Raw genomic sequence first — 22,271 nt, forward strand, 5'->3', positions numbered from 1 at the left:
TTTAGATTGTTCTCAGCTTTTTTGCTAATTTAAACAGCACTGTGGTGCATATACTCGTATATGTGCCAATAATATTTGTAGGTCGGATTTCTAGCAGTGCTAGGTCAGAGGCTATTTTTATAGATATTTCCACATTGCCCTCTAGGGAGATCATATCAGTGTAAGAAAGTGGCTGCTGTCCATCTTCATCTCAGTGTTATCTGAGGTTTAAAGTTTGCCAGTTAGATGGGTTAAAAAGCCTGTCATTGTGTTTTTATTGCATTTTTTCCTAAAAATGAGTAAAGATGAAGTTCTTATATTTAAAATATATTTTTGTTTATTTCCCTATGTACTGTTTATAGCTTTTGCTAATTTTTCTATTTGTTGATCTTTTATTTTAAAAATAAATTTATTTATTTATTAACTTATTTTTGACTGTGTTGGGTCTTCGTTGCTGTGTGCAGGCTTCCTCTGGTTGCGGCGAGCAGGAGCTACTCTTCGTTGCGTTGCGTGGGGTCCTCATTGCAGTGGCTTCTCTTGTTGCGGAGCGTGGGCTCTAAGGCGTGTGGGCTTCAGTAGTTGTGACTCATGGGCTCTCTAGTTGAGGCATGCAGGAAGTTTATCATTCTTAAATAAGTTAATAGACTTAATGTGTAGTGTGATATTTCTTTCTTAAAAAAGTCTTCCTCCACACCGAAATTTTAAAAACAATCCCCACATTATTTTCACGTATTTTTATTGTGCTGTATCTGTGTATAAATCTCAGGTCCATCAGGAATCTATTCTGATGTGAAGACTTAGGGATACAATGTCATTTATTTAGGCTACTCAGTTGTTGTGACACTGTTTATTGAATAATACATTTTTCTCTGCAAATTTGAAATGCCTACTTTATCAGTGGCTGAATCTCCTTGTTTGTTTATGTCTCCCCAGAGACCCTCTGACAGTGACCTGTCTGCTCCTGCTTTAGCCTTATTAGTGTAGGTCAGTGTTTGTCCCAGAGTATGGAGTGGGATGATTCCGGTGGTACGTGAGAGAACATTTAAAAACATGGTAATTTTTTTTTAACTTTTTTTAACAACTTTTTTTTTTAGTGGTTTGAGAGACGGCAGTTTTATTTATTTGTTTGTTTGTTTATTTATGGCTGCGTTGGGTCTTCCTTGCTGCGCACGGGCTTTCTCTAGTTGCCATGAGGGGGGGCTACTCTTTGTTGCGCTGTGTGTGGGCTTCTCATTGTGGAGCTCTAGGTGCGAGGGCTTCAGTAGTTGTGGCATGCAGGCTCAGTAGTTGTGGCCCATGGGCTCTAGGGCGCAGGCTCAGTAGCTGTGGTTCACGGGCTTAGTTGCTCCGCACCATGTGGGATCTTCCCGGACCAGGGCTTGAACCCGTGTCCCCTGCATTGGCAGGCGGATTTTTAACCACTGCGCCACCAGCTAAGTCCCATAGTAGTATTTATTTCAACACCCAATAGAAAAATCGAGCTAGGACATCGAGTCTGTAGCTTCCCTGGAGTGCTTGTTCTTTTTTATTATTTATTTTTATTTTTATTTTCTTTTGGCTGCGTTGGGTCTTTGCTGCTGCTTGCGGGCTTTCTCTAGTTACGGCGAGAGGGGTCTCCTCTTCATTGCGGTGTGCGGGCTTCTCATTGCAGTGGCTTCTCTTGTTGCGGAGCACGGACTCTAGGAGCGCGGGCTTCAGTAGTTGTGGCACCTGGGCTCTAGAGCGCAGGCTCAGTAGTTGTGGTGCACGGGCTTAGTTGCTCCGCGGCACGTGGGATCTTCCTAGACCAGGGCTCCAACCCGTGTCCCCTGCATTGGCAGGCGGATTCTTAACCGCTGCGCCACCAGGGAAGCCCTGGAGTGCTTGTTCCGATGAGGCAGGCGTGGGCGCCAGGGATGGACTGCTTCTCTAGCCCTGGTCCACACGGCTAGGGTGAGTTCCTGGATGCTGACTCCCATTGTGCACTGTGGTGGGTTTGTTGTTTTGCTCTTTTAGCAGCCTGGTGAAATTTCACTTTGAGAAATTAATAGTTATTTACTGGTTCGAGCCATGTGTAGGCACGCAGAATTGCGAGTTAGGATCAGGCCTATGCCTTTATTTTTCCCACCTGACTGCTGGGCCTGACATACTTTGATCATTCATTACTGCTGTTTTAAGGGATGGGGTTTGTTTTGTTTTCATATTTTCTGCTCTTCTTCAGAGTAACCACAGCCCGACTGGTCCTGTGGGGCGTAACCTGCTGAAGAGTGACCTTCCATGGCATTTGGTGGCCACATCTTTGAGGATGGTGCCCGTGTGGCCTCCAGGATTCTGACTAGTGCAGATACAGTCGTTTTCTGCATGTTGAGCCCCGTGTGCTGGGTTCCCGTCCGTGAATGTGAACTCACCCGTTCATTGTGGGGAGGCATAGGAGTTGAGGTCATCTTCTCTTCATGGAAGAGAAGACATTTAAGCTGAGTCTCACCTAAGGCGAACTGGAGCTTGCCAGGTGTGTGTCAGTGCCAGGAGGGAAGGCCCGGCTGGGGAGGGGTGGGGCGTTTGAGACTTGAGGGTAGTTGGGGGGCATGCCGTGCTGGTGGCGCAAGAGAAAGAGGAGGAGGTGTTTGACCGGAATATTCCTGCGCCAAGGCTGTGTTTGAACTTGACCCCTTAGAACACACTGGTCGTTCTCCAATTACGGTCTCAGATAGGCTACCATGAAGTAGGAAAATGAGACCAGCGTGGTAGGTTTTACATAACTTTGGTTCATGTAAATAATTGAGCATTGAGAAGAGATGGTTCCGTCTAGTGTCCAGTGGTCTTTTAGGAAATGAGTAGTAGATATTGCAGTTTTTGTTTGTTTTAAAGGCGTAGCAGCCCCCTGTGCAGGTAGAGGGTGGGAAGCCACCGAAGGAGTTTAAGCTTAAGTCATGGGTGATTTGCACTCTGAATTTTCAATCCATGCTTCTTCCCTGTTCTTTATTACCTGTTGACTGACTTGTCGGTCCCAGAGATGTCTCAAGGTCAGTGAACTTTAACTTCGTCGTTCTCTCCCTTCCATCCCATGCTGTCTTGGTATATGGCTCACCTAACCAGAGATGGGGGTCTCCCGTTCCCTCTCGATGCTGGCCTCGAGGTCAGCCCAGCCTCTCCCTCCAGCCCTGCTTCCTGCCCAGCGCCCCCTCTCGTGCCTCTGCTGGGATGCTTTCCATCTTGTCATCCTTCTGAACACAGCCTTCCAAGATTTCTTTCCAATTCACCTTTTCTTCCGAGAGTTCTCTGGGTCGCGGAGGCGGAGTGCCTGTCCTTCTCTGCGCTGCCTCGTCCCCGGTGCCCACCTGTATTGAGGTGTGCACTCCCAGGGGCTGGGCCGCTCCTGCTGACTCTGCTTTATTGCTAGTGTCTAGAATCGTGTCTGGCTCATGGTGGGTGCTCAATTCATTGGCTTCTTCTGCTCCCACCAGACTGTGTGCTCTTTGGGAACAAACACTTTTATTACTTTTAAAATAGCCAGTGCCTAGCATGACGCAAGAGTTAGCCAATATTTGTTGAGAATAAATTCCTGTCCTGTGCCTCGTTTGAATGTCTTTTGCACAGAGACGGTCTCTGAGTTGGGGAATATAGCAAGAAGCTCCGGTTCTGATGTGGAATTTGGTTGCTAGCTCAGGTGCTGCATATGATAGGGTACATAATTAATAGACAGCGATTAAGTGCTCTGTCACACTTTTCCTTCTGTGCTGAACGGGCTTTTTGTGGCCACCTCTGGGTCCCAGGCCTTTGCGATTGCTCACTGCGCCTTTCCTGGGCACTCGGGGCCCTTTGTCGCTCACCCCCTGCTGCTCCCCGTGCCTCTGAACTCGTGGCACATTTGGGTGACCCCAGTTTTTTTCTGTGGCCTCTGCTCCCCACCAGCGTCCTTTCCGATATATCTTAGGGAGCGTGAGTGCTCTTTGAAAGACGTTCACATCATTTTAAGCTACAGTTGAGGTCATGTATAAGGGTTTCCGTATGTGTGTCCAGGACTTCGGATTTGCCTGCTGTGCTTATTTTATAATTTTTGAAATGAGCTGTTTTAAGTAGGAAACTTTACAGCCCCCGAGCACAGGTAAGAGAAGTGACCTTCCATTTATATGGTGTCCTCTGTCCAAGGATTTTAATCTATAGGTCGTCAAAGGGTAAGGATATTCATCCTCAACATTCAGCATTGCCTCTGGTGCGTTCATAGCCATCTCATAGCGTATGCTTCAAATTTAAAGTATTCACTGAGAATCCAGTTATGCTTCTTGATAATTGGTACCTATTTTGATTTTTAAAGTACTTCGTCCTCTGTGCTGTGTTGCAGGTATTCAGAAGTGCTTTTCAGCTGTTATGGTTACTCCTTTTAGACTCCTTTGCTGTACTTAAAGGAGATGTTCATTCGTTCATTTTGTAAATATTTCTTAACTCCCTACATGGGGCAGCCATTGAAGCCAATGATAGGGACCTGGTGGTCAGACAGGCCAGGCCCTCAGAGCCCAGGGCTTTCACATTGGTGACAGCCAAGCTTATGTGTGAAGTCACCTTGGGGACTGCTTTGCTGGCATGTACCACTGTTTTAAAAGTAAAATGTGGGTTTACTTTCAGACATTAAGTATATTTTCTCATAGTTGTAACAGCATGTATCATTTTAAGAAATCTTAGCTCTTTAACTATAACCAAGTAATGAGCATATATTAAATCTGATTAAATGGAATAGAAGGAAGAGAAATTACAGACATATATTTACCTCCTATTCATAAATAAAGATAATGACCAGAAATATGGCTGTATTTTTATCTAGAAGCTTTCCATAATTCTGAGCACTTTTTTTTTTTTTTTTTTTTTTTGCGTTACGCGGGCCTTTCACTGCTGTGGCCTCTCGCATTGCGGAGCACAGGCTCCGGCTGCGCAGGCCCAGCGGCCATGGCTCACGGGCCCAGCCGCTTCGCGGCATGTGGGATCCTCCCGGACCGGGGCACGAACCCGTGTCCCCTGCATCGGCAGGCGGACTCTCAACCACTGCGCCACCAGGGAAGCCCTCTGAGCACTCTTTACTTTAGATTTTTCCATTGCTCCTCATCCTTTTAATTAATCAGTTAAAAACAAAATACTTTTCTGACCTTTGACATGTGATAGATAAAGACTTTTTATTTGAGTTCAAGAAATGAAATTCTCTGTAATGGAAAATATCTGGAGGATTTATTTCTTTGGCTGAAAATTTTGTCAGAAACTTTTCGCTCTACACGTTATGTATTCCCTTCACATATCAAAGTATTATTTTAAATTGTCTTCATTACTTTCTGACTCTATTCTGATGAGTTGTATGTTTGTGTTAAGAAATTTAGGTTCATTAATTTTTCTAATTATTTATATGTTGATGTCTTAGGCCTTTAATTTTATTTTGGATTAAATTTACAAAAATAAAATGCCCATACAGTATAGACTGGAATGGTTCTGGGGCGGGAGGAGGGTGGTCTGTAAGTATTTTTATTTTATTTGAAATGTTTAACTTTCCCATTTGTTATTTCACTTCCTTCTACATATCAAGTAATTTTATTCGAAATATAGTTTTACTTATGATGAAAAGAATTTTTAAAATTTTGATAACAATAAAAGATTGATTTTTTTCACTGAAATTTTTATTGAGATAATTGTAGACTCCCATGCAGCTGTTAGAAATGATCCAGAAAGGTCTGTTGTTTGCATTGCCTAATTTCCCCTGGGGGTTGTATTTTGCAAAGCTGTGGTATGTGCTCACAAGCAGGATATTGACCTTGATACAATGCCCTTGATCCTTACTCAGATCTCCCCGGTTTTACCTGAACTAATGTGTGTGTAAGGAAATCAGATTTTATTCTTAGAAAACAACTGAAATACTACAATTAGATCTGTGCTCCGGGGGTGGGGGTGGGGGTGAGGGAACCGTTTAGCCTGTTGTGCCTCAGATTTCTTACGAAGTCAGACGGTTTGATTGGATGATCTCTAGAATCCTTTGGGTCACAACATTCTATAATTTTTGTATGAGAGTATTTTAGAGTTTGAAATTATAACCTTTATCTTTTCTCTCTTTTTTGTGTTTAGGAAGAAAAGGCTTCTCTTTTACATCGTACTCAGGAAGAAAGAAGAAAGAGGGAGGTAAGAACAGCTTTGTAATAGTCCCTGTAGATAAACGTTTTCCATGGCATCTAAATAAGTCTTGGTATTCCTGTTTTATATATTAGATACATGTATGTTATATGTGACATGACTTAAGTATTTATATGCATGTTAAATTTCAGAAACATTTCTGGATTTGTTGGATTTTATGGTAGGTCATCTATTCTGGAACCAATGTAGGAAAGGTGGACTAAAAGAGCAGTTTCCAGAATAGAGGGAGAAAATAGGCTTTCAGTTCACTTACTTGCTTATGATACGGCTTCCAGAAGGTGTAGAAAGTCTTCGTGTATAGTGTTCATGTTTTGTCAAGCAAAAGGAGAAAACTCCCTGTCAAGGCAAGTTATCTTAACTATTTGTGAAGAAGCTGAATAAATGAAAGGAGCTATAGTGACATTTGGCATTTTAGTCTTTATTTTACATTTTATCTTTCGGAGGTAATTTCTTAAAATGGCTTTACTTTGTTGATTAATCAGCAATTGTGGTGTCCTATGGCCTGCTTTTCTAGGTCATTTTTTGTTTTGTTTTTTAATAATTCATCCATTCCTTTAACAAATATAAATTGAGAGCTTGCTATGTTCCAGGTACTTTTCTGCTGGCTGGGTATATAGACAGGGAATGAAACAGTGTGTCTGCTGCTGGGCGGTGGAGCACAGGTGTTCCCCAGGATCCGGAGGTGGGGACTTGGAAGGTCGGCTTTGGATGTAGGGTGTGAGGGAAGGCGTCCCTGAGCTGGTGAGAGCCCAGCGGATTTCCGAAGGATGGAAAAGAAAAGCTGTGGAAAGCTGGAAGAAGGGCATTCTTGGTCAAGGGAACAGCAGACGCACAGACGCTCAGGCAGGGCTTCTTAACCTTCGCATTTCTGACATTGTGGCCAGGTCATTCCTTGTCGTGGGGATGGTCCTGCACACTGCAGGGTGCTTAGCAGCGTCCCTGGCCTCTCCTAGATGCCGGAACACTCCCTACCCCTGCTGAGACAACTCCTCTAGATGCCGAAACACTCCCTGCCCCTGCTGAGACAGCCACGGTGTCTCCAGAAGTTACCGAACCGAACGTTCCCTCGGCGGGAGTTGCCCTCACTTGAAAACCACTGCTCAAACAGGAGAAGTGTGTATTGGTTGGTGTATTTTATCTTTTCTGGAAAATTCTCAATCAGCCAGCTCTCCCGGTTGTGCCTCTGCTCCATCCTCGCTCTCCTCCTCCTCTTGGACTCACATGACAGAGGTGTTCGACCTTTGCATTATGTCCCGTGTGTCTCCTGTACTCTTTTCGGTATATTTATTCTTTTGAATACCTATGCTTTGGTTTGGCTATTTTCTTTTGTTCTAACTTCTGATTTACAAATGATCTCTTTTAGTGATGTCTGATTGTTAAGTACATCCTTTGAGTTCTGAATTTCAGTTTCTATTTGCGTTCTAGAATTTTCTTTGATTCTTTTATTTCCCAGTTCTCTCGTCTTTTCATTTCTTGCACGTAACTGTAGATTTTTAAAGATAATGTTTCCTCTCCAGTGTTTGGAATTCCTGTGGGTTCATTTTTATTGTTTGTCCTCTTGATTTTAAATTCTTGTCTTTGCCTGGTTATTTTGGTTGAATACCGGACATTGCATGTTCCAAACTGAAGCGATATCTTCAGGCTTAGAATATGGCCTCTTCTTTTTGGAGAGTGTTGCATTTGCTTCTGGCAGGCAGTGGGCGAGGGATGAATCCCCTTTAAAACAGGGATGAGCTAATGTGAAGCTGGCCTCCAGGCCTCGTGAGGACTCACTCACCTGTCCTCAGCGCACCTGCCAGAGAGCGGGAGTGCTCCTGAGACTTCCCCAGCAGACAGCTGAATGAGTAAAAATAAGTGTTTTGAAAATGCATGGGATGTTATATGAGTGTTTAATTAAGTGCTGTTAGAGTCATCATAGTTATGAATAGATTCCCAAACTAGGTTTAAGCTCAAGGATTCCCTTGTAACCATTTGAAGCTCAGAAAGTACACTTTTGTGACCTGATGGTATGTTCTCTAATCCCAAGATTGCGTCAATGTGTATGTGCCTTTCAGGCCTGGTAGGTGGCATTCATAGAAGATGTGAAACATTGTCATGTGATAAGACAGTACAGATTTTCGTGTCACACCTGAGTTTGCTGTCTGACTCATACCTTTTGGCATCACTTAATCTTTATGGAAGTCTCGGTTTCTGTGTCTTTAAAACAGGAGTAATGCTCACCTGTAAGGTTATTGTATGAATGCATGTGAAGTGTCTCTCTTAGGGCTGGCACATAGTAGGCTCTCAAACACTGTTAGCTGCAGTGGTTATAATGATGATGAAGAATATATATTTTTGCTGGGTCACTGAAAGGTTGTTTTTTTTTTTTAACATCTTTATTGGAGTATAATTTCTCTACAATGTTGTGTTAGTTTCTGCTTTATAACAAAGTGAATCAGCCAAACATATACATATATCCCCATATCTCCTCCCTCTTGCATTTCCCTCCCACCCTCCCTATCCTGAAAGTTTTAAAGACAGAGTCGAGTCGATAAAAATTGGAGTTTTCTGCTTGGAAACAAAGTGACCTTTAAAATAGGTGCTTCTGTTGTCTGTATTTTTTTTAAATACTTAAAACAAAAACTTTTAAAAAAAGAAGTCTTTCTATGCTGGTAGAATTGTAAAATAATGTAGCTGTTTTGGAAAACAGTCCAGCAGTTCCTCAAGTGTTAATTCCATGCCTAGATATACACCCATGAGAAATGAAAACCTATGTCCCTGCAAAAGCTGGTACATGAATGTCCACAGCAGCATTATTCATAATAGCCCAAAGTGGAAAGAGCTCAAATGTCCATCCGTTAATAAGTGGATAAACAAAATGAGACATCCGTATAGTGGAACAGCCATAAAAAGGAGTGACGTACTGATACATGGTACAGCGTGGATGAAGCTTGAAAACATCATGCCAAGTGAAAAAAGTCAGACACAAAAGGCCACATATTATGATTCCATTGTACATCATGTCCAGAATAGGCAGTTCCATATAGACAGAAAATTGGTTAGTGATTGCCAGCAGTGGGGGGTCGGGGTGGGAGGACAGAGAATGAGGGATGACTGGGTAAAACCCCCGGGTACAGGGTTGTATTGGGGATGGGTGATGAAAATGTTCCAAAATTAGACAGTGGCGGTGATTGCACAACTCTGAGTATATTGAAAATTGGTGAACGGTACACTCGAAAGAGTGAGTTTTGTGGTACGTGAATTATGTAGCTGTTTTTTGTTTTGAGTCTGAACTAGTATTTGTCATTTTCACTGATCCTGACCCATTGTTCCCTCCTCCCTGCATTATTCAGGAAGAAAGACGAAGATTGAAAAATGCAATAATTATCCAGTCATTTATTCGAGGCTATAGAGACAGAAAACAGCAAGTAAGTTTGTTTTTAAACTGAGAAGGAATTAGAAAGGTATGAGAGAGCTTATTTTATTTTATTTATTTTTATTTTTTAATAGATTGATTGATTGATTGATTGATTGGCTGCGTTGGGTCTTCCATTGCTGTGCGTGGGCTTTCTCTAGTTGCCGCGAGCGGGGGGCTACTCTTCGTTGCGGTGCAAGGGCTTCTCGTTGCGGTGGCTTCTCTTGTTGCGGAGCACAGGCTCTAGGCGCACAGGCTTCAGTAGTTGTGGCACGTGGGCTCAGTAATTGTGGCTTGCAGGCTCTAGAGCGCAGGCTCAGTAGTTGTGGCCCATGGGCTTAGTTGCACCGCGGCATGTGGGATCTTCCCGGACCAGGGTTCGAACTCTTGTCCCCTGTGTTGGCAGGCGGATTCTTAACCACTGCGCCACCAGGGAAGCCCTGAGAGCTTATTTTAAATATGGCCTTGGATTCTTAGAAGTGGAATTCATTTTGTATGTGTTTTTGTGTGTACTTGTTTAATGAAAGTTAATGTGGATAATAGTATTTTCCCCAATAGTTAATTGTATTAGTTTATGTAAAGATTTATAGACAGATGAGTTTTTTGGTGATTTTTAAATTATTAACTGCAAACATAGGCCAAACCACGGCTAAAGATCACAGTGGAAGGAGGTGATGGAAGACTCCTGCATAGGGCGTTCATGGCTCTGTCACTACATTCCAGGCTTTTCGGGTTTCATTAACCGTTTACCAATGATAACTTCTCAGTAACGGAATCTTAATTGTCCGTTTCCACTACTCCAGTTTAAACACTGAGTGACCATTTAGACCATACGATCATGTGATCCTGTCTTTATGTCTTGTTTTGTTTTCAGTATTCCATCCAGAGGAGTGCATTTGATCGCCGGGCCGGCTTGTCCCAGTCCGGTGGCGCTTTCTCCATCGCCAGTGGCCCCACCCTCACCCTTTTGGTGAGGCAGCTTCTGTTTTTTTACAAACAGAATGAAGACTCAAAACGCTTGGTGAGTGTTGGCTACAGTTTCACTAACCCTTGTTAACGTGTTTTCCAGCTTTTGGTTTAATGGGATCAGAAACCCCTCCAGCGCGTCTCACCCTTGTGACTTCCTCAGCCAGCGGTGATAGGTCGTCTTGGTGATAATGTTTTACCTCTTAAAAATCGATACAGATTTTCAGTAGGCTTTTACATGTTTTCATTAAGGCAAATTTCACATATAAGAAACAGTAGGCTACTCTGTTGTGCTGCCCCCATTGCCCAGTCCGCACGGGCAGCACCTTGTTTTGCACAGAACCCTCCACCCTGTGCCTGCATCCCTGGGACGTGCATCCTCAGCGTCATAGCCTGTTTGTTACCTGTAAATACTGAAATGTAAATCTCGGAACTCTAGGGCCTCTCTCTTGAAACATCTAAAATATAATTGTGTAACTCAAAAAATGTTATAGGTTTTGATGTTATCAGTGATGAGGACCGGTGTGTGTTAACGGAGGAGATACGTGGGTGAATCATCTTTATAAAGTGGAACTTGTTACTGTGTCCACTTTCCCAGGAAGTACTGAGATTCATTAGGTTAAATATGTATTTATTCTTAGACATCCTTATTTACCTGGATTAAAAATTTCTAATTAAAACATGGGTATACAGTGAAAAGTAAGTCTTCCATGCTCCAACCGTACGTACTAGAAGGATCCTTGTGTGGACTGTAAGTACAGAAGACATAGGAATACTTTATCGCTTATCTGGTGTTTGGCTTTAACACCCAACGTTGCTTCCTGTATTGAGCTGGGCTGGACCATGGGAAGAACTTTCCATAAATCTTTAGAGGCAGTAAAGATGGCTTTCCTTAAATGCAGGCTCTTTTTGAAATTAATTAATTAATTAATTAATTTTATTTATTTTGGCTACATTGGGTCTTCGTTGCTGGGCACAGGCTTTCTCTAGTTGCGGCGAGCAGGGGCTACTCTTCGTTGTGGTGCATGGGCTTCTCATTGCGGTGGCTTCTCTTGTTGCGGAGCACGGGCTCTAGGCGCACGGGCTTCAGTAGTTGTGGCACTTGGGCTCAGGAGTTGTGGCGTGCGGGCTCTAGAGCGCGGGCTCAGTAGTCGTGGCACACGGGCTTAGTTGCTCCGCAGCATGTGGGATCTTCCCGGACCAGGGCTCGAGCCCATGTCCCCTAAAGGCACGCTCTTTCTAGGCTTTCTCTCTGAAGCCTGTGAGAAGAAGAATGAGAAACGTACAGCAGCAGGTCATCTGGCTCTCTTTCTGGAGCAGTCTGTTCCTTCCTCGTGTACTCTGACCTTGCAGATTGAAGGTCAGACGTGGAGCACAGCCACGTGGCGGTCAGAAGGGCCGTCAGTCCTCTGTCTCTCCGGAGCACCCTTCCCTTTGGAGAACTGCTTCTGCCCCACTCTGAGGTCTGGTCAGTGGTTCCTGCATGCTTTCCGGACGTGGCGCAGCCGCCCAGTCCTACAGGCCCTGTGTAGGATTAGAATTAACCAGGTCCTCAAACCTGGTTTATATGAGAAAAGCAAACTGGATTGTTTATTTAGTTTGCACAGAAAAATGCAAGAACAATAAATCGGTCATATGTGGAGGGAAAGTCTCCTGCCCATCTTCAAGGACCCTAATTCCTACTTTAAGAGCAGGCGTGATGCCACTTTTAATGGTTTTTCTAAGGTGCTCTGTGCAAAAGTGTGCGTATATGGCTCTCCCTTCCTCACCCACCCCCTTGATTTATTTTTTATTGTAATGACTGTAAATATGGTCGCTAAAATAGTGTACCGTGATTGTATTTTCTTTTGTGTACAGTTTTCTTGAGTTACTCTAGAGTGAATTGTTGTGTCATTTCTGTTTAATTATCTTTGAGTCTCTTTATGATAAAGTCTTCTTCCACCTCCTGACAGTAAAAGAATTCTCAGTACAGTTTTCCGTGACTAGAGGGTCAGGTCACTGGTGCTCTTTCCCCGCTGAGCTGTTCCTTCTGCGTCCTGGAAACTTGCTGCACAGTTTGGAGTGGTTGCTCTCCATGCCTGCCATGTTCCTGGGAAAACCTCCGCTTTGCTTTGCTTCCGTTTCAGTTCCTCTTTCCTGATTCCATATCTTTTTGCTTTCTTGGTTTACTCCCTTGTTTTATTGATATATAGCCTCAGTTAACTTCCTGAGAAAGGATGGATAAGATGGAAAGTTTTTGAAACTGTACTTATCTGAATTTAGTAAATAACAACAAAAAGTTAGGCAAAGCAGATGTTTAATGTACTTAGAACTTTTGGGATGTTATTGGTGCTTTTGTCAAGAATGTAAAAAGCAATATCAAAATCCAGTCCACTACAAGGATATATTGTACAGCACAGAGAATATAGCCAATATTTTATAATAACTATAAAGGGAGGGTAACCTTTAAAAATTGTGAATCACTGTGTTGTACACCTGAAGCATGTAATGTACATCAACTATACCTCAATTAAAAAAAAAATAACCAGTCCAGAAAGTGTTCAAATAAAGTGCTTTGAGGTTTTTTTTTATGTCGTTGAAACGTAATTACTTGATTAATGTATTTACAGCCTTATTCTTGTACTTCCTACAGTTGGCCTTCAGATTTTTATAATGTTCAGTTACTGTACATCCTAGTTTTATTTGTTAATGGGTATTCGGTACAAATTCTAGAATGAACTGCGTGTCACATAGTGCAGAAAACATTTGTATGATACTGGTTCCTGAGAAAATAGGAACAAGTAGCTCCAAATACCTCAAGAAGAAAGATTGTGTGTAGGTAAATTAACATTCGGATTGGGTCTCAGAGTTATTTCCACCCGAGTTAGGACACACTCGAATTTATCATGCAAAACACATGTGTTAGTACTTTAATTGTTTGATAACATTTTATATCAAATAAGTGTTACTCTCAGAGGAGAAACTCTGTAAAAATGACAGGTAAAGAAGAGGTTCTGTGGCACATTTAAGAAGCTGTCTTAATTTTAACGCTTCTAAATGGGTCTCATGAAATGAACAAAGAGCAACAAAAATATCGTGGAGGAAGTATAAGAGATGCCTGTCTGGTATTGTGCTTTCAAAATCACTTCCGGTAGCTGTATCCACACTAGAGAGGCCTCCTGGATGGGAGCTCGACAGAAATCTAACTCAGCATTTGCCCACCGCGATGGCCCATCACCGTGTCCGGGACAGCGGGGGTTCTGGTCATCCAGACGCGTCTCTGACCTTTTTTCCCTCCAGCCGTGTGGACGTATAATTGACAAATAAAATTATAAGATACTTCAGGTGCGCACTGCGATGGTTTGTATAAACATTGTGATAGGATTCCTCCTGTCTAGTTAAGTGACACATCTCTCGCCTCACATGCTACACACCTGGCCTTTTATCGGGAATAGTGGGACTGAATGATTGCCTTTTCTACCGAAATTTCATTGAGTTAGGGAAGGAGAGTATCCACAGGAAAGGTGCTGGAAACTCAGAGGAGAAAGGTAAAAAGAAGGAACTGTTATCCTTCGTAACTTATGATTGAGATTGTGATTCTCGTATGTTTTTATTGTGGTTTGCTGAGTTTTGCAAATGAACTTTCTGCTTCACACTTACATGAGTTTTAAGTACTTTTAGTGATAAATGTAGTAATTTAACTCCGTGCCAATGTGCTTTCTTAAGGTGGAAGGTTCAGGACGTGTGTGCTGCTACCTAAAACCTGACTTAGAAGGTTTACTTCTTCTTCGCATGTTTCGATTATTTTGATTAAGTATTTACCAATTAAGGAAATTTTGGTATGTTTGTAATTAGTAAATAATTAGCTTTTTATGGACTGAGAGTTATAATTGTATGTTTTGCTGTTTCTTTCAGATATGGATGTATCAGAACCTAATTAAATATAGCTCTTTGTTTGTCCAGCAGTTGGATGGATCTGAGAGACTTACGTGCTTATTTCAAATAAAGAGGTTGATGAGCCTCTGTTGCAGGTAAACCCATCGTTGTCAGCAACTTGTGCAACGTGGTGGTCACTTTGTCTAGAGGAATACACCCTTTGGTCTTCAGTGTCTGTGACAGTGGTTTTCCCCTTTTTTTCCTTTTTGAGACTGGAATGTTCTACGTATTACAGTTTTCACTCCTGTGACTCTTCTCCCTGTAGGAATTAAAATGTAGGTATAAATACCTTCCAGATGATGTTTTCTTTCAGGTAGGCTCTGGAGTTATCTTGCGGGGTATCAGGGGTCCTGGTTGCTAGCGAGTGGATGGGCCACCTGGAAGGACTCCTGCTGTGAGGAGGCGGGCTCCCATTCTCCTAGGGTCGCTACCCTGGGGACAGGCTCTTTAGAGCAGGCCTTTCATCAGGCTCTTGTGATTTATGTGTGGACTTGAAATAAGTCACTTCCATGACTTCGCTGGATTCAGTTTACAAAGCACATTTAGGTGATGTGAGCAGTAGTACCTGAATGAGAAAACAAATTAACATCTTCACTGTTTTTCTCAAAATTGCTGGTATCTGCACAGTAGCAAACTTTCAAATGATTCTGACCCTTTAATATAATTTCAGCTAATTTTCTGGAAGTTGCATGTAGTAAGGTTTATTTAGGATTGCTATCAGAGCTAGGCCTTGTTAACTGACTTCCAGAATCCTGAGCTGGACTAAAGGTAGAGAAGAACCTTTATGAAGAGAGAGAGTCTGGAAGATCACCAATCCCAAGAAATCTTATTTTTTTCAAACCCCTTTTATTTCTTGGAAAAACTTTTACTTTGAAAAACACATTGTACGCATTGATTCGCTGGAGCGGGAGTCAGCAAACGTTTTCTGTAAACACCCAGATGGCATGAAGTGTGGCCCCTCTTACGCATACTGTGTTTTTTCTCACAAGCTTTTAAAGGTGTCAGGGGCACCCTTCACCTGAGAGCCACGCAGCCTGTGGCTGGTTCCGCGCACGGGCTGTAGTTTGTGGACACTTAATGTCCTTTCGAAGGTATTCATTTAGCAAGTAATTTGAATAGATGATAAACCCAAATGTAATTTCTCCTTGTTTTCCCCAACTTTTTGTTTTGGAAAATTTCTAACACCAGTAAAGTTGAAAGAATACCATATATCCTCCACCTAGATTCAAAAGTTACCATTTTGCCACATTTGCTTTCTCGCTCTCTCCACACGTACAGTGTGTTGTTTTTCTAAAGCATGTAAAAGTAAGTTGCAGACATCATGACGCTTCACCCGATTCACTGTGCTTCTCCTAAGAAAGCACACTCTCTGATAACCGTAATGCTATGTTCACATCTAAGAAAATGAATAGTAATTCTCTTAATATCATGTGGTATACACACTCCATATTCACATTTCCCCAGTTATCTCAAAAATATCTTCTCTGTTTTGATGATCCTAGGCTCCATTTGTTTCACTTATTCCTTTGTCTCCTCTCTTTCCTTTAAATTGGCTGTCAGTTCTAGAGGAGAGTTTTTCAACCACACCGTCTTCATGTTTGGGGCTGAACCATTCTGTGTTGTGCACGTGGTCCTGCGTGTTGTAGGGGTTTAGCAGGATCCTTGCCCTGCACCCGCTTGATCACACGGGTCTCCAGACACTGCCGAGTGTTGCCCCCATGAGAACCACTGACATCGGGCTGTACTTGATTCAGTTTAAGCGTGTTCAACAAGAATGCTTCATAGCAGATAATTGTGAGAGCCCTAGTGCCTCACATGAGACACAGCCCATTCTCAGTGAGGCTGAGTGAAAGTAAAAACTCCTCTCTCTATTGTGCAGGTACATTTCCTTCCGTGTCATTAGAGTACCACCTTTCACCCAGTGGTTTGTTTTTGCATTTGATGATCTACGCCTGAATCAGTTGTTATATCCATGGTTTATAAAATGCTGATTTTTCTAATTCTGTTGTTTCTTCAGTGTTTGTTAGTTGGCTTTATTTCTGAAGAAGACCCTGCCTCCTTTTCTCTTTAGTCTCAGTCAGGCCTCGTGTATTTTTAAATGCTGGGTAGAGGGAGCCCTTATCAGAGCCCCATTAGTGTTTTGAAGCGTCTTTGCTTTCTGGGACCACACTATGTTGGGCCCTATTTAACACCTCCCCTGAAAGCCCCAGGTTGGGGCTGTTTTCTCTAAGGAAGCTGGTTCCTTTAGAGGAGGAATGAAGTTTTAACAAAGTAAAATTAGAATAGAAATCTGTTAGAAACTATTTCGCGTGTGTGAAGTTAATAACCCAGTGAATGGTCTTCCCTGCTGCGTGCAGGGCATTGAACTTCAGGTGCTTGGGCAGGTTGCCAGAGGAGGGGGCGTGTGCTTTCTTCCACTCTTTTGGTCTCCATGGGAATTTAAGATAACTTTTTCAGAGCTAGAAAAGTAGTTTCATGTGAAAGAGATGATGTACCTCATTGTGTGTAAAATACGTGAATGAACAGATAACACGGAAGTCGATGGCACCTGAGTTGAGGATGAGTGGAACTCGGGTCAGTACAGTAATGAAGTAGAGGTCAGGAGGCTGGATTCTAGTGCTGCCTCTGTGTCCTGCTAGCTTAGGGCATGACGCAAGTTACTGGATCTCGTTTGCAGCTTCATTCTAAAGTGAGGAATATTGGATGAGACTGGTCCTTCCAGGCCCAGTATTTCAGTGCTCTGCTGGGTGGTTGGACTGATGGGTACACCTCTGCTTAAAAGCAAATGGTCTCCTGGTCACCTCCATCCTTCAGAGCCGTCTTTTTGCCTTTCCTTGGGCACTGGAAGCACCATTGAGGGCTCAGGGCTCTAACGGTGCAGAGGTCATTGTTGGCATCTAGTACAGCTCTCAGAGTACACACTTTCTGTCATTTTTATTTAGTGCTAACACTGTTTGTAAACAGCTGCTTATCAACTTCAGTAAATTTATTTTGAAAATAAAGATAATTTTTTTTAAAAGTAATGAATACTGACATTACTTACATTTTTTCTTATGTGAGCATCCATTAGGAACAGAATTGGGATTGGCTAATCAGTTAATAACTTCGTTGATTAAAAAAGTTTATGGGCTTCCTCCTAAGTGCTTGGCCCAGTTCTCAGCACTGCATGTGACTGTGACAGGCAGAGAAGGGACCTGCTCTCCTGGAGACTGTCTTCTGGGAGACTGAGAATAAGCAAGAATAAGTAACATAGGAACATCTTTATGTGACAGAAATAAACGGTAAATAATGAGGAGGATAAAAGGAGGAAAGGGGGGTTGAAATTTGGGGGTGTAGTTTGACTTTGGAGAGTCTGGCGGGAAGGGTGGCCCCAAGCGGGGAGGATGGACAGCTGTGCAGGGACCAGAGTCTCCCCAGGCTCTGGTGGGGAGGCAGAGGGAGGACCCTCTGGGCACATCCCAGGATCTGGAAGGGACTTGCTTTTTTTTATTTATTTATTTTTGGCTGCATTGGATCTTCTTTGCTGTGCACGCGGGCTTTCTCTAGTTTCGGCGAGCGGGGGTGGGGGGGTACTCTTTGTTGTGGTGTGCGGGCTTCTCGTTGCGGTGGCTTCTCTCATTGTGGAGCACAGGCTCTAGGCGCGCGGGCTTCACTAGTCGTGGCTCGCGGGCTCTAGAGCACAGGCTCAGCAGTTGTGACGCACGGGCTTAGTTGCTCCGTGGCATGTGGAATCTTCCCGGACCAGGGCTCGAACCTGTGTTCCCTGCATTGGCAGGCGGATTCTTAACCCCTGCACCACCAGGGAAGCCCTGGAAGGTACTTTCTTTAGGACTTGGGCTTTCATGCTGAGAGAGGAGAGAAGCCAAAGGAGAGTTCTGAGCCAAGGGTGACATGACTGGAATTTTCTTTCTTCCCTGACTCTTATAATGTTTTTATTATGAAATTTTCAAACATAAAAGAGTAGAAGAGTGGCACAGTAAGCGGTCATCTGCCTGCCATCCAGTCGACTGTTTTTAACATTGTTGACCACTGTTAACATTTTGCTGAGTCATTTCAAAGTAACGTAGTGACTTCCCACTCCCAAAATGCTTCAGTGGCCATCTCCCCAAAGGACACTCCTGCAAACAAGCGTTTCACTAGTACACCTTTAAAAATGGTTGAGAGTAATATTAACTGTCACTAGGAAACCAGTCTAGTTTGACAATCCCAGTAATAGCAGCCCTTGTACTTAGAGATGACTCAGGTTGGTCTAATACTACGTCCATTTTCAAATTTCTCTTGTTTTCAAATTACACTGAATAGCTGTTTTTCTTTCTTTCTTCTTTTTAAAAAATAAACTCTAATTGACCACACATAACCTTGGATGTCTCTTGAATCTTTTCATCTGGAGTAGCCCCTGCCACCCTGCATCTCCAATTTATGTTTTTCTAGAACGTTCTCAGTAGTGTGCTGCAGAGACGGGGATCCGTAAGAGACAGCAGTGGTCCATTCCAGAAATGATGGTGTCTTGGGCCATGGTGATCGCAGTGGGAGTGTCATGAAGTTGGTTGGAAACTAGAGTGCACAGGATTTACAGACTGGATGTGGGGTTTCAGAAAATAAAGCCAAGGATGCATACCGGCTTTTGGTTTGAGCATTTAGAAGGATGAAGTCGTTTTAGACACTAAGGAACTTAAACACGCGTGAGATTAAATGAATTGTGTAGAAAGAGAACCAGAGACTGGTCCCTGGGGTCCCCTGACATCAGGATGCTGTGGGGAAGAGGGGGAGCTGGTGATGGAGGAGGAGAGTCCAGGGCCCTGGCATCCAAGTAGGGAAAGCACGGGGGAGGGGGGAGGGGCGGTCAGGAAGTGGCCACCAGCATAAACGGAGTCAGAGAGTTGATCATTGAGTTGGTAATGCTCAGTATTGTTTTCCAGGAAAGGTAAAATCAGGATTCCCTCTCTGTGAACATGTGTCAGTAATTTTATTTAACTGGTTAATTAAGGAGGGAACCGAGATGTTACAACTGATTCAAATAAGGATTTGCCTTAGGGAATTTATATTCTCTGGCAGAAGCCTTTTGCATTGCCAGGAACAGGAATAATTTGTGTCGCTCTGTATGGGAAACATTTGCATTCCTGTCAGTTTTCTACAAGTTAGCTTCTGTCTCTACGGAGTTGTAGATCAGCCTGGTGGAAGGCGAGGATGGAGGGTAACACAGTGAGCGAGCTGGGCTGGCCACCAGTCTTTTCTGCCCAGTTCACAGTCTGGCGGTTTTCCCCGCCGTAGCACCGTTGGTCATCTTGATGAGAGCAGCGGTGGGGAAGGGCCGGTTGGCTCGGGCTTAAGAGGAATTGTGAATGGTGAAGAGCTCTGCACAGGGGCAGGGACGTGGGCCAGGACTGGGTGAGGCAGTGGGGTCTGGAGACTAAGGTGGGAAACCTGAGCGTGCGCTTATCCAGGATCCAGGTGGGAGGGGAAATGGGCGCCGGGGAAGGGGTTGCTGGAACTCGGCGGAATGAGGGCCAGGCGGTGCGGCCTGGGTGGGCACAGACAGTGTTCTTGGGTTTTCAAGAAACAAAGGGCCCACTTAAAAGGTGGAGCACTTTTGAAAAGCAGACACACAATGAACAATAAGCACTTGAAAAGGTACTCAACATCGTAAATAATCACAGATGCAAATTCAGGTCACAGTAAAGTTCAGTAATGCAGCCGTTAGCTTGGCTAAACCTTGAAAAAGGGTTAATACCAAGCGTTACCGGTACGGAGCAGCTGGGACTCTCACTAACTGCCCTTCACACTGGACGGTTTCTTGTCAAGTTAAATACTGTCGGGCTACCATGTGACCCAGTGGTTCCTCACCTAGGAATTTACCCAAGAGAAATGAGACAGGTCCACACACGCTATCCTTGAACGTTCATACAGCTTTATTTATAACGAGAAAAGTCTGGAAACGACTCGTGTCCATCAGCATATGAATGCATAACCAAAACATGGTCTTCCCATGCTGTGGAATGCTACTAGCAGTAAAAGGACCGTGTTTTTAACATGTTGGATGAATCTCAGAAAGATGCCGAGTGAGGAATCTGGACATTAATGTGTACATACCGTACGGTTCCTCGTGTATAGAATAGTAGAAAATGCAGACTAGTCTATGTGACAGAAGAACTGGGTTGGGGGTGGGGGAGTTGGAGGGAGGAAGTTACTAGAGAGGGCCGAGAGGAAGCGGTGGATGGATGTGTTGTGTCCTCATTGTGGGGTAGTGTCGGGGCTCATTGCGTTGCATACTTTAAATGAGTGCAGGTTATCATGTGTAAATTGTGTCTCTGTAAAGCTGATTCTAAGAAAAGAGGGAGGGGGGTTATATGTTTACATATAGCTCTTTGTTGTACAGCAGAAACTAACACATCATTGTAAAGCAATTATACTCCAATAAAGATGTAAAAAAAAAAAAGGCATTCTCTGTTTTTAAGTAAGACTTAGTTTTGTGACAGCTAAGCCTTCCTTTCTGCCTGTAATTCTCATAGTAAGAAGGGAGTCTTTAGTCAAAATGCTAGATGACTTAGGATCAGAAATATACTAAGTGTTCTTCTTGGGGGCCACTGTGGGCATGGAAAGTCTTGCAGACACTTGTGGAAAGATGCTTATCTGAGTTGTAGTAGATGTAGCTTAGGTCAGTGGATCATACCCTTCCCACACGGCATCGGTGATCTTTGATTTTCCTTGTCTGTTTCTCCCTCTCTGATGGTGCATTTTTCCTCTCTAAACCAGGCGCCATCATTCTATTTGGCACATAATAAGGACTCAAAAAAAGTGTCAGTGACACGATGCTTGGTTATTTCCTGTCTGTCTTGGAGTCGCGTCTGTTTTCAGGGATATTGTAGCGCTAGAACAGAACGGCTCGAACGCTTACCGTAGCGAAGAGAAGAATTTGACGGAACTTGCGGTGACACTTGCCATCTAGTAAGTATGTGAATACTTTTTTTTTCGTTTTTACAGGTTACTGCAGAACTGTAATGATGACAGTTTGAATGTTGCACTTCCAATGAGAATGCTTGAGGTGTTTTCCTCTGAGAACACCTATCTGCCTGTTTTACAAGATGCTGGCTACGTGGTGTCCGTGATTGAACAAATTTTGCACTACATGATTCAGAATGGTAAGTAGCGGTATTAAGAACGGGGGTGGCGTGGTCGTGAGCAGTCGGCACCAGCCAGGGCCCCTCTGGGGTGGGAAGCGTTGTGTGAGTCACAGATTCTAACCTCTGTCCTCGTCTCTACCCACCCTCAAAATTTGGAAATGTGTCTGATATCTTTACCGCACTTTTCCTGTTGCTTGAAAATGAAGTAAGTTAGTGTCTGCTGTCGGAAGTTGTTCCAGGTGCTCTGGGCCCGCAGTGCAGGCCTGGCTGCCCTGGCTGAGTGCCGCGGCCCGGGTGGTGGGCACAGTCACGCCGCAAACACAGTGCCACACCGACCCGGGAAGAGCCTGTCCCAGGAATCACAGTAGTTCAGTAGAGGAGAGGAAGGTGCTCAGTTTATTTGAATTTTCTTACTAACTCGGTGACACACGTCTTAAAGTGACTGCATTCTGTCAGGTATAATAACCTAGATCTGAAATTCCTCTGAGAACGTGTTAGTGTTGCCGGCAGAAAGACCATGAAGTGCATATGATTTTTAAAACTTCTATGATAATTAAGTAACATAAAGTAAAAAATTTGATTCCCAGGGAATTCCCTGGTGGCCTAGTGGTTAGGACTCTGTGCTTTCACTGCCGTGGGCCCTGATTCAGTCCCTGGTTGGGGAACTGAGGTCCTACAAGCCGCGTGGTGTGGCCAGCAAGGACAACAACAAAAATCTGACTCCCGGTGTTCTCACAGGTGGAGAAATCAGA

At 43.6% G+C, this 22,271-nt stretch overlaps 1 protein-coding gene across 3 annotated transcripts in view; it reads left to right on the plus strand.

Moving 5' to 3' along the window:
* UBE3C (ubiquitin protein ligase E3C) overlaps window positions 1–22,271 on the plus strand; it is a 114,029-nt gene that overhangs the window by 15,492 nt on the left and 76,266 nt on the right. For 2 of the 3 annotated variants that reach the window (XM_060021200.1, XM_060021201.1), the window contains exons 2-6: window positions 6,058–6,111; window positions 9,456–9,530; window positions 10,392–10,538; window positions 14,378–14,493; window positions 21,380–21,537. In XM_060021200.1, the coding sequence (XP_059877183.1) occupies window positions 6,058–6,111; window positions 9,456–9,530; window positions 10,392–10,538; window positions 14,378–14,493; window positions 21,380–21,537 (550 nt within the window). Of the gene's footprint in view, window positions 1–895; window positions 1,033–6,057; window positions 6,112–9,455; window positions 9,531–10,391; window positions 10,539–14,377; window positions 14,494–21,379; window positions 21,538–22,271 lie in introns of those variants that run through there. The other variant, XM_060021202.1, reaches the window with a different exon arrangement.

Source organism: Delphinus delphis, chromosome 9, assembly GCF_949987515.2.
Source record: "Delphinus delphis chromosome 9, mDelDel1.2, whole genome shotgun sequence".
In the NCBI taxonomy this organism is placed as follows: domain Eukaryota; kingdom Metazoa; phylum Chordata; class Mammalia; order Artiodactyla; family Delphinidae; genus Delphinus; species Delphinus delphis.